At 39.0% G+C, this 13,192-nt stretch overlaps 1 protein-coding gene and 1 non-coding gene across 2 annotated transcripts; both read left to right on the top strand.

Annotated features, from left to right (window-relative positions):
• The first annotated feature begins 608 nt into the window (after positions 1-608).
• LOC111792862 (uncharacterized) lies at positions 609-3,196 on the top strand. The gene is made up of 3 exons (XM_023674467.2): positions 609-905; positions 985-1,060; positions 1,172-3,196. The coding sequence occupies exons 1-3, from the start codon at positions 876-878 to the stop codon at positions 2,815-2,817; spliced, it is 1,752 nt and encodes a 583-aa protein (XP_023530235.2). The 5' UTR covers positions 609-875; the 3' UTR covers positions 2,818-3,196.
• A 2,213-nt stretch (positions 3,197-5,409) lies between these two features.
• LOC111794143 (U2 spliceosomal RNA) lies at positions 5,410-5,605 on the top strand. The gene has a single exon (XR_002815036.2). It is a non-coding gene; the product is annotated as a U2 spliceosomal RNA (small nuclear RNA).
• Positions 5,606-13,192: the final 7,587 nt, after the last annotated feature.

The raw sequence follows: 13,192 nt of genomic DNA, 5'->3' as shown, positions 1-13,192 counted from the left end.
ATAGACTTTAGATCTTGGTCAATCAATTTTCAAACATTTGCTCTTGTAATAATAAAATAATAAAATATTTTGTTTTAAGGAAATAACCCAACAAAATTGTCACCAAAGTTATCGGTTCTGGACAAATATTGTTGTTTTAAGCTTTTCGTTTCAGATTTTTGCTCAAGATTTTTACAAGGAGAGATTTTCACACCGTTATAAATAATGTTTCGTTCTCTTATTCAATCAATGTGAGATTTCACAATCTACCCGAGAGCCCAATATCCTTGCTGACACACCACTTGGTGTCCACTCCCTTTGGGGCTCAGCGTCTTCGCTAGTACACCGGTCTGGTGTCTGGGTCTGATAACATTTGTAACTGTCAAACCCACCGTCAACAAATTAAAATGTGTCTATTAGGGGAGATTTTTACACTCTTATAAAACTGTTTCATTGCCGAGTATCTCACCTTTTCCGGTATGAACTTATTTAATTAATTATATAGATATTTAAAGAAAGGAAGAAAATGAAATAATTTTCAATTGTAAAGCAAGGGAGAGGCACAGCTGCCCCCTTGAGAAGGGGATAAAAGCTCAAAAGGGTACGCTCCCATTGTTCACCTTTGAGAGCTCTCTGCATCTGCTTCTCTCTTTCAAAATATTCCATTGCTTCTCTCTCTCTCTCTCTCTCTCTCTCTCTCTCTCTTCATTCATCTCTTCTTCCTTTTCTTCTGAACCTTGAAGAACAGGGAGATCGATCTCAACACACTTTGAAAGCCTTCAATTACAAGTAGCAGAAGAAGCTTGAAGTGAAACAAAGCCCTCAATCAACCAAAACCCACTTTCAATTTTGTCTCTCAGAACACCTTCAACACACTTTATTCTCTCACACTCACAATGAGTAAACAGGACGCCATGAAGATTCAGGTACATTGTCGGATTCTTGTTTGTTTCCCTGTTTTTTGGCCATTTAAAATCTTGATGTTGTTTTTGTGTTTGTTTCCAGGCCTGTGCGCTTAGAGTGAACATTCACTGTGATGGATGCAAGAAGAAGGTCAAGAAAACTCTGCAGAAAATTGATGGTAAGTGGTAGTAGAACTTGATTTAGAGGAGAAACCCTTGATTGATTTGAGGGTTTTTACTTTTTTTTAGAGATTATTGACTGTTTTCTTTCTGATTTGGGTTTTTTTTAGGAGTTTACAATATGAAAATCGATGCAGAACAAGGGAAAGTTATTGTAACAGGAAATGTAGATCCAGCTGAACTGATAAAGAAGCTTGAGAAATCAGGGAAACATGCTGAACTATGGGGAGCTCAGTTGAGTTCAAACAACAACATGAACAAATTCAAGAACAACATGCAATTTCAAAATGTCAAAGGAGGAAGCAAAGAACATAACAACAACATGAACATGAACATGAACATGAACATGAACATGAACATGAACAATCACAAGTTTCAGATGGAGAAGGCTTTTCTTCAACAACAACAACAACAACAACAACTGAAAGGCTCCAACAACAATAACAAAGGAGGTAATATCAACAACAATATGCATAATCTTATGGCTCCTCCTCCTAGAGATAAGAAATCTGTTAAGTTCAATTTGCATGAGGATGATTCTGATTTTAGTGGTGATGAGTTTGATGATGAATTTGATGATGAATTTGATGATGATGATGATGATGAGTTTGCTGATGAACATGATGAGTTTAGCCATGGACATGGACATGGACATGGCTTACAAAAGAATGCTCCCATACCCATGATGGGGAATTTTGGGTCCAATAGGACAATTAATTTCAATGCCATGAATGTTAAGAAAAGTGGGGATGTTGGAAGAGCCAAGAAGGATGAAGTTATTGATTTCCCTGTTATGATGAAGGATAAGGGAGGAGGTAAGGAAGGGAAAAACAGTAAGGGAGGAGGAGGGAAAAACAGTAGCGGTGGCGGTGGCGGTGGCGGTGGCGATGGCGGGACGAAGACTAAGAGCAAAGGAGGGGATAAGAAGAAAGGGGGGAAGAAGGGGGGTGGGTTCCTAGGGCTAGGTAAGAAGGGGGGTGGGTTCCTAGGGCTAGGTAAGAAGGGGCTGTTTGGTTTTGGTGGTAAAAGTAGTAGCAAGAAGGAGAATGGTAACAAGAGCAAAGGAAGCAAGAGTAGTAATAAAAGTGCAGAGAGTGGTGGAGGAAAACATAATGGCAATGGACCCAAAAAAGGAGGCAAAACTGTTGGTCTCCCTGAGTTTGACAAGTTAGATATTGGCTTCCATGACATTGATATCCCTAAACCAAGCAAAGGAGGTAAAGGGAGTGGCGGAAATGGTAAGAATATGAGCCAGATGGGTCAGATAGGCCATGTTAATAATGGAAACAGAGGCCATCCCAGGCCAATGGCTCCAATGGCTCCAATGGGTCCAGTGGGTCCAATGGGTCCAATGGGGCCAATGGGGCCAATAGGTCCTGGTGGCATTAATATGAGCCAGATGGGTGCACCAATGGGAAATTATGCAATGAGCCAAATGGGTAACATTCCAGCAGTTCAAGGCTTACCAGCTCAACAAGTGATGAACGGAGGAGGAGTAGGAGGAGTAGGAGGAGGGGGAGGATATTACCAAGGAATGGGACAAGGGAACCCTTACAATCCACAACAACAGTACATGGCCATGATGATGAACCAACAGAGAGGAGTTGGGAATGAAATGTTCCAACCCATGATGTATTCGCGCCCGAACCCAGCCATGAACTACGCTCCTCCTCCCCCGATGTTCCCTCCGGTCGCAACCGACCAGTACACGCACGCCTTCAGCGACGAGAACACGGATAGTTGCAGTATCATGTAAATTTTGCTCCTCTGGTTTATTATTACTATTATTATTATGAAGGATTAGTGTTGTTGTGGTAGGTTTAGGCTTAGGTGAACGTAGAAATGGGTACCAGATGCAGTACCATTGCTTGTATTAATTGAGAAGAAGAACAAGAAAAGAAATGGGACCAAAACTTTGATGAAATTCACAGTTTGATCCCTCAAAACCCCACCACTTAGTACTTTTACTGTTTTCTTTTGTTTCTTTTTCCCTTTTATCATTATAATGAGTTTCAAGTGGCAGAGATAATAAAAAACAGAGCCCATACGGCTCCACAGTACAGAGATTTGTCAGCTGATTAATGGGTTTCTGAACTGATGAACTATTTTTTGGTCATTTTTCTGACCTTCTGTCCTTTGACTTTTGTAACATATTTTGTCCTTATTCTTGTACCAATTGTGTTTCTCTAGTTGTATCATTGATCTTCAACACGATGAATTGATTTGATATTGTTATTCGTAGTTGGTGCACTGTGAACTTCTTTTGTGTGAAATGAATAGGGGAGGATATATCATGAACTCCTTTTCAATTTTTAAGTTTCAAAATCGAATGGGTTTTAATGAGATCTTACATCGGTTGGGTTGGAGAGGGAACAAAACATTCTTTACCAGTGTATGAAAACCTTTTCCTAGTCGACATGCTTTAAAATCTTGAGGAGAAACTAAGAAAGGAAATTCCAAAGAGACAATATTTGCTAGCCGTGGGTTTGAGCTGTTACAAATGGTATCAAAGCTAGGTATCGGGCGTTGTGCCAGCAAGGTCGTTGGGTTCTCAAAGAGGTGGATTGTGAGATTACACATCAGTTGGAAAGGAGAACTAAGCATTACGCGTAGAAAATGTTATGAACTAAGCATTGCTTACAAGAGTGTAAAAACCGTTAGATAAAATCTTGTGGTTTTTTTTATTTAATTTATTCACGTTTTTTCGATTAGTTAGTTGATTCTTTTTTTACAATTTGACATACACGATCAAATGACTAGCCATCTGGGCCATGTTTACACGTAAGTGGGCAAGTTTAGTCGGCCACTTGGGCCATTTTTAGGGTAGATTTTTTTATACTGGGCAATCAAATGAGTAACAAATGTACTGGTGTTTGAGAAACAACAAATCCCAAAGTTTTCATTTCCTTGCTCCGGTTATTTTCTTGCGCTTGTATTTCTTTCTTCTTCCAACAATTTCTTCCTAAACGAAGAAAAGAAAAAAAACATCATAAACCTCTCCTACACGTTTTAAAACCTTGAGAGAAAGCCTAAAAGAAACAGACTAATATCTACTTGCAATGGACTTGAACTATTACCGTTCATTATTCGTTCTAGTTTCTACCTTTTGCATTAGGTTGGGAATTGGCAGATTGCATGTATGACGGGTAGCAGGGGACAATGAGAATGGTAGTAGAGATATGAAAGAAAGCCAGTCTTCTTGAAAGTTTCTTAGGATCCTTAGTCTTATGATCTTAAACCCAATTATCGCCTCCCAGTTCAACCTTTTCGGTTTAAGTTGAATAAGAGAATTTGTCGACAGGTTGAGCAAATATTATCCGTGTAGGTTAACATGACGTTAAGTATCTCGGGGGACTTGCAGGCGATATTTACATGGAACACAAAGCACCTAAAACATTAAGTATTAAGAAAACATGAACTCGGTTTGAGTTGATAGCATGACGTTAAGTAGTAAGAACACTTGTTTTAAACTCGTTTGAAGGGACCACAAGAATTGAGAAAACACCTAAAAAAAATCTTGAGGAGAGTTTTCAGGTAAGGGCAAGGCTCCTATGTACCACTGACCGTAGATGCTGCGAAGGCCATGGAAATCTTGAGGAGAGTTTATAGTGTCGTTGATTCTTTTGGGTTCATAGTTTTTTGCAATTGTTTTCTCTAGTTCTGTTGATTTCTAGGCTAGGTTGTCATTATTGATTTCCCCAGGTATGAATTACTTGTAATAATGAACGCATTGTCGTTATTGAGACTCGTGAACTCTTGTAAATTAGGGGCCTTACAAGTTGATTCACCTTGTTCTAATCATTTATTTCAAATTTTGTTTTTAATAAAAGTGTAAGGTTAGTTAGTAAAATATTTATTTTCAAATATTTAATTAAAATTTGTAACTCAATTTCCATATATATTTTGGAAAATTATTTTGTAAACGGTTAAAAGAAAATATAATAAAGAATTATTGTATAATAAATAAAAAAATAAATATGAAATTGAAAAAAAAAATAAAAAAAATATATCCTAAGCACAAATGTATATATTAAAAATAACAATAAAGTTAGTTTTTTTTTTTTTAATTTTAAAATTAACACTAAATTTAATTTAATTTTTTTAAATGAACAATAAATTTAAGTTTCTTAGACTAAATTTAACAAAATTTTAAATTACAAAATGTTGCACTAAATTATTATAAAATTTAAATAAATAAAAACTAAAAGAAAAAAAAAAAAAAAAATACCATACTCGATTGATGGAGAGAAGCGTGAGGATGAGAAAATGAGTTTGTCCCACATCGGACAAGGCTAAGAAGCAAGAGGAAGCGAGACTATAAAAAGGCGTCGAGATTGCTAATATAATCATACCTTTCTCGGCCTTTTGGCTAAGATCAAGTGTAGTATCTGTTCTTATCAGTTTAATATCTGATACGTGGGCCATCGGCCCACATGATATTAAATTAATTTTTCAAGGGGGAGGGCCCACTGCGGTAGCTTGCTACCCGGGCTCTCAAGCGTCGCCCAAGTGTTGCACTATTTCTCGGGCCTGGCGCACTCCTACAATATACAGTGATATAATTATTTAGATGAATTTATTTGATTATTTATACTTAAAAAAGTAATTACTTTTTCGGCCCAAACAATCTTCCATTAATGATATTATTTGGCCCATTACGTTTCCAACCATTTTTTATTACATTATTTTATTTGTAAGAAATAAATTATTTCTGATTTATTATAATTAAATTATTAATTATTTATTTGATTATTTATACTTAAAAAAGTAATTACTTTTTCGGCCCAAACAATCTTCCATTAATGATATTATTTGGCCCATTACGTTTCCAACCATTTTTTATTACATTATTTTATTTGTAAGAAATAAATTATTTCTGATTTATTATAATTAAATTATTAATTATCATAATTTTGTAAACTAATTAAAAATATTATAAATAATTGAAAATGTTATTAAATTTTTTAAATTCAAATTATTAAAATATTTTTAACAAATTTGATTTAATGATCATTCTTATAAATAATGTAAATTTTAGTTTTTGAATTTATTTAGCTATTGGTATTAATAATTATTCTATTCTCAAATAAATGATTTATGAAGAATTAAGAAAGAAACAATAATAAACATCAACGAAAAAAAAAGAAAAAAAAATCTACAGAAACACAGACCAACTGCATTACCTTATTAGAGGAACTTAAAAGCCTAAAACATAGATCTTTACTTGATATTTAAATCTAGTATAGCAAGGTGAGGTAACAAAAAATCAAGTAGCGAAATATATATCCGATTACAAAGAGAAGAGCTTTAGATTAGAGAAGCATTTTCCGATGAACATCTCATGGTAGTTCTACAAAAATGATTTCCAAGTACTGTAAATACGATGAGTAATCTCCAAGTCGTTTGAGTAATCTCCAAGTCGTTTGAGAAATTAAAAAACTCAACTGCAACAATTATAACACATGGACAATATGCATGATGTCTTATCTAAACAAATAAGACCTATGGGAGGTCATTGGTGGAAGCGAAATTATTCCTCTCAGGAGGATGCTAATGACACCTTGCACAAATAGAAAATCAAATGAAGCAAGACAATATTTTCTATGAAAACCACAGTTGAAGAAGAGATAATAAGACGTCGAAAGAAGCACTGGAAGAAGAACTATACGAAAGAAGCATGACCTGCTATTAGTTCCACAACGTGAAATGGCACCTTTCACTGAAATGACACCTTTCAAATTTTGGAGCACATTTGGGACAACAAAACGCCGAAAGAAGCATGAGACCCATTTGTGACGCTTTTCTAAAAGAAGAACGATACGAGGTTGCAAATTTTGGAGAATTGACTACTAGTAATTTCACAACGCGACATGAAGATTGTTCAGTACTTCCATAGGGTCAAGTCGATATGTCAAGAGACTACTAAACTAGATATGAGTCCATCATTAGAGAAGCTCAATAAGCAAATTGAAGGTATCACACTAAGGAGTGAAGAAGAAGCGCTCTACGCAAGTAAAAGTCGAAACAATAATAAGCCATCGACCAAAGTTGGATACATCGATACAAAATTGATGATAAAGGAAGAAGTTACCAATGAATCACACAATCTTGGAAAGTTAAGAAGAACAATAAGAGTTCTCTAGAACAATAAGAGTTCTCAAGAGAAGAGATTTGAAAACATTTACTACAATTGCAGAAAGAAGAGTCATATGTCCGAGGACTGTTGGTTTAAGAAAAAATCTATCGAAAGCAATGTGGCAACCTCCAAAAAAGAGATGGAGGATGAATGAGATGCAAAGGTACTATGTGCCTTAGAAGAAGACGAGCTTGCACTCATGGGGATAATGAGAGAGCATATTATGAAGCGGGAAGACAATAAAGAGTAAAAAAGAAGTGTGGTACACACAATCAACAACTCACATATACTAATTGCTTAGATCGACAACACGACGATAATGCCTAGTAATAAATCTGATATGGTGTTACTACATTATGTCTATCATGCATCAAGTATAAAGAACTTATTGTCAATGTCACAACTAACAATATTAGACAACTATTTCTTGCTTAGTTAAGAGGTTCTAGGTTCTTAGTTATGATAATGTGGATCTTGATCCTTGTTCTAGTTTCTTATCTTTGGTTCTTGATTCTTGGTCTTAGTTTTTTTCCTTGACTTAGTTCATGTTCTTGGTTCTTGTCCTTAGTTTTTGTTCTCTTTCTCTTCCCTATGACACCCCCTAGGATTTACAGTACAAGACATGAATCTAACAACCTGCATCCAAGACTTCATGTGTTCCAAGCGACATAGTCTAAACCGACATTCAGGTTTTTTATGTCCCTTGTGATACAATCTGAAACCTTCACCCAAGGCTTCTTACGTTTCAAGCGGTGTAATTTGAAACCTACGTTCAAGGCTTCATACATTCCAAGCGACACAGTCTAAAACTTGTATTCAAGGCTTCTTACATTCTAAGGGATGCAGTTTAAAAACCTATATTTAAGGCTTCTTATGTTCCAAGCAATGTAGTATGAGTCATAAACATGTTGTACCGTGGGAGGTTTATGGCTTCTTGGTTCATGACTAATGTAATATACTCTCTTGTGCTAACCAGAGACTTATCTTGGCTAATTAGTTTCTTGTATCATGAGCCATAGCATGTAGTCAACTTGGTAGTTATCCTCATCATATCTCATGACTACTCCCCGTGAAGACCTAAAAGGTCACATGATTGGTACATAACACGGACGTGACATCCTGTTAGGTAAACGTGGTGCTGAGTGTCACAACCATACTATGAAGAGAGTAGGTTGTGACCCTCACGTTGCGACAATAAAAGCAGCGACCCTCAACTGGCGCCCATCTGGCCACGCGAGGGCCTAGACGAGTGCCCTGATGCAATCGAGGAGGACGATGCATCATCCAACACACCACCACGTGAAGTGGGCATTGAAGACAAGCTGAGACATAAGCAAGACAGAGACATCAGAATAGACATGAAGGGCAGAATAGGCTTGTTGAAGGGCCGGGTAGGGCCCCGAGCCTTAACCTCAAAAGTTGGGGTTCCGAAAGGTATTTGGGCATGCGGTTCGGGAGTTAAGTCCGTTCATATGAAATATGAATGCTCGCCAAGTTTGATGTCAATCAAACACCGGACGGACAATGCACGACACCGTATGACCGTTCACCAAATGTCTACGCCTGGAAGATTGAAAATGACTCAAAATGTACTATAGGGGTACCATGGTGTTAGCTCTCCACCACCCCTGGGCCCTGTGGCCTAAGTGAGCTATCCTATGGCACATACATGTGTCACAGTGTGGGCGAGCGTACCGAGAAGAGTGTCTTGGGTGACTTCCTTTGAAATGGATTTTTGAAGGGTAGTACCGGACGACACGGGTGTGCCGGTATTGCGCCCTACCCCGCGTGTTGGAGCTTGCTACATACACTCGCTATCCGGTACGGTATCCATAAATGACTCGGCATGGGCACGGGAGGGCCAATGCCTCGATAGAACCCGGATGGATGGATGTTCGGGAAGCCTCGATGAGATGAAAGACACGCGGGCCCATTCTCGATGGCATAACCGAGTGAGTTATGATGGCCGACGACATCCTGAGACTTGGGATGGCGTCAAGACATATGGACCCTGTCGATGGAGATCGAGATGGCAAGATGAGATGCGACGTTGCGTTGAAAGACTTTGGCCCGAGCAGAGCCAAGGTCGAGTCAAATGACTTGGCATAGTGTAGAGGCAAGTCGGATGCGTCGCAGACGATTGAACATGCACGAGCAGGTGGCGTGTGTGGTTGAACAAGCTTGGATTCTGCACAAGTGATGTTCGATTGGCGAAGACAAACCTCGCCTAAGGTCCGACGAAGCCACAAAGCCGGGGCGAAAAATATATATGGGGCTTAATTTCCCTTAAGGCTAGTCGTGAGCGTGTCAAGATTACGATGCCGCACGGTCATAAATGTAGGACCATTCCACTGAGCATCTTATATAGGTGAGGGAAAACATGAGGCCGAGCATGTCATACTACTAAGAAAAACTAGGTGGATGACATCCCGACTGGAAGAAGAAAACAAAGGTCTCAGAAATGTACCGCGTGATGGGAGGTCATGGGTCACCTTAGGCATGATTAGAGTATTATTTAGCATTCTTTGAGGGTCAAGGTACCTTTAGTGCATGACGTGTATAATGTTCTTGTCTTTTCCATGTCCTTAGGGTAGTAAATCTTGATATAACATTATCGGCTAACCCTCGGGTAATACGTACTGGACCCAATCTTCATAGCATGCTTAGAGTTCATGACCCTAAAGTATACATGTCTTATTCATGCAATATATCATCCTCGTGAGCTTAAGTCATTCATAATATCTTGTCATAACATGACTCTTGAGTTCATGGAATGTAAGATGCAATTATATAAGATTCAAAGAGTGACCATTCCTAACCATACTATCTTTATTTCTTTGGCAACCGTTGTGAAGCTAACTTGTTTTTTTGTTTGCCCATAATGCATCTCTCCCAAAGATCTATATCACAGATTTCAAGCCTTCTAATACTCTTTTTGTAACTAACATAACGCTCATACGTCCAAGCACTCTCAGCACAACAACCATGGTTATACACCATACGCTAGTGTATAAGGTTCCATATTTTGTGCCACGTGCTACTACCATCGCACCCTTCACAATCTTCTATGAACTCCTTCCAAACTCTGCTGCATAACCTATGTTGTCCAACTGACTAAAGGAGACAGGTTCTTCTCAGAGACCAGAAATATATCAACACCATTCAATTGTTAGGTTGAATGACGCAATGACCTGTATGGGTCACGACCTCATATATACATAGGAGATGTGTACAATGAAGATTACATGCGTAAGTCTTGATCCACAACAACAAACCAGGAAATCAGGAGATGCAGCTCCGAGAATAGAGGATTCTCCTACTATATTTAAATATCACCTTCTAAGTTTAACACTCTCCCCCCCCCCCCCCCCCCTCCTCCTCCTCAATCTAGACGATGTACTACTAAGTTCAGATTGCATTGAATGAAAACTGCTAAAAGAAGCAGCTGGCAGTGACTTTGTCATGATATCAAAGAGCTGATCCTTGGAAGATATGACACGCACATCAAGGTGACGAGTTGATACTCGTTAACGAACGAAGTGATAATTAACATCAACATGATTCGTCCGTAGACGAAAGATTGGATTGGTGAAAAAATAGGTAGCACCAATATTGTACACCACAGGTTAGGCGCTTGCGCTTGCGAAATCTCGAGCTCACGCAAGAGGACTTGGATCCAGATTAATTTGACAGTGACATCAGCAACCGGCTTGTATTTGGCCTCCGTACTAGAACGAGAAACGGTCGATTGTTTCCTTGAACTCCAAGAGATAAGATTTCCACCAAAGAAGATCTCATAGCCTCCAATGCTTCGACGACCATCAGAACTCCCGGCCCAATCAGCATCCGAGAAAGCACTAAGCAAATCAGTGCTGGACTTTGTAAAACAGAAGCCCATATTAATAATGTCATGTAGATAACGGAGAATCCGTTTGCCCAACGTACAGAAGTCAGGGAGGACATGAACTGACAAACTCTGTTGACGCAGAAGGAGATATTAGGACGTGTCATATACAAATATTGAAGAGTACCAACGACACTTCGTTAGCGAGTAGTATCCTCAGGCGAAAGCTTTTCACCACCATCCAATAACAACTTCTCACTAGGAAGCATAGATGTGGGCACACTTTTGGAAGTGATCATATTGGTTATGGACAATAAATCTTGAATGTATTTCTGTTGTGTCAGAACAAGTCTATGGGAAGTATGACGAACCTCAATCCCAAGAAAATAACTCAAAGTGCCAAGATCCTTGACGACAAAATCATCCCGAAGCTGTGTAAGAAGTTTCTCAGTAGCCATAGAAGATTAGCTTATGATAATAATGTCATCAATGTAGGTGAGAATATCCATCTAAATGCTCGCCTTGTTAAAAATGAAAAGAGCGACATCAGTATTTAAAGGTGTAGAACCCAACTGTAACAGTTTGGGGCTAAGGCGAGAAAACCAGGCACACGGAGCTTGTTTGATGCCATAAAGCGACTTATCCAACTTGCAGAGATGACCAGGATGTTGAGAATCCACAAATCCAAGGGATGCTTCATATAAACATCTTCATTAAGAAGGCCAGAAAAAAAAAGCATTTTGAATATCAATCTGCCGAAAAGCCCAACCACAAGAAAAACGTTAAGAGCCGAATGGTAGTGGCCTTAACAATCGGACTGAAGGTATCATCATAATCAACACCATACTGTTGTTTAAACCCTTTAGCAACCAGGCGTGCTTCGTCACAATCAATAGATCCATCTGGTTTTTGCTTGAGTTTGAAAACTGATTTGCAATCAATAACGTTAAGACGAGCACCACGAGGAGGAGCTAAATGTCATGTCTTATTTTTTAGAAGTGCCTAAAATTCATCATTCATTGCCCGACGCCAGAGAGGATGCTCCATAGTAGTAATATGTGAAGTAGGTTCAGAGACAGAAGACTGAACCGCAGAATATGTTACTGTTCCATTTGTACACACATTAGGTTGCTTGATATTGTGCTTCAATTGAGTACCATATGAATAAGTAGTAGTTGCAAAATCCATGGCTGAGGAGACAGTCATACCACCTGTTGCAAGGGGAGTAGCCGGTGTTATAGCAGTCGGTCGACCAGCGGCTGAAGACCCAATCAAGCGTTGCGCACTCTGAGGCGAGCCAGTGTTGGATAAAAGATTGTGATTTTTTTCTTATTTACTTATTCACGTTTTTGTTTAAAATCATTTGTTTGAATCTTGTTTTTTGGCCATCTAAATTTAAGCATACACATATAATGAGAGAGCATGTTTTTAGCTTGCCACTTGGGCAACTTTAGGAGCAATATTTGTTTGCCACTTTGTCCCTCTTTAGAATGTAATTTGTTTTAAATAGGTCAATTAAATGAGAAAGAAGTGTACCGTGTTTTTTACTCTTCGTATTCTTTCTCTCTCTGTTATTTTCTTCCGCTTTTTGTTTTTTCTTCTCCCAATAATTTCTTCGCCCGTTTTTCCTTTGTCAAGCTCACCAGACACTCAGTCAGAGACAACAAGTGGTATCAGAGCCTGGTTTAATCTACCAGTGGTATATCATTGCGGAGAAGCCAACTTCATCAAAGTCAAGTTGATTAGCTCAATTAGCTAGAACGTCAACCTAACAACGCACAGGTCTCAGGTTCAAGTAGGAGAAAATGCACCAAAGTGCAAAAATACACACATCGTGGGGTCCATCCCAGGTAGGCTCACTTACTCCTCCACGTCGCAATCGATATCCGGGAGGATTGGCTGGCGTTTGCTCTTGCCATATTGAGCCACTGCGCTGGTGAGCCACGACTGTATCATGTGGTTGATCCTGCTGCAAGCACGACTACAGTACGTCTATGGAAGCACCTACGGACGAGCATCTAGTAGCCAGAACCAGAGGGCTAGGGTGTGAGATACTGCGTAGGAAGAGGAAAGGAGAAGCTTGAGTTGGGTCGGCGGCTACCATGATAGTGACATGGCCGTGTGAGATACTGCGCAGGAAGAGGAAAGGAG

This window comes from Cucurbita pepo, chromosome 4, assembly GCF_057944985.1.
Source record: "Cucurbita pepo subsp. pepo isolate OVF chromosome 4, ASM5794498v1, whole genome shotgun sequence".
In the NCBI taxonomy this organism is placed as follows: domain Eukaryota; kingdom Viridiplantae; phylum Streptophyta; class Magnoliopsida; order Cucurbitales; family Cucurbitaceae; genus Cucurbita; species Cucurbita pepo.
This window is presented reverse-complemented; position numbering and strand designations above follow the sequence as displayed.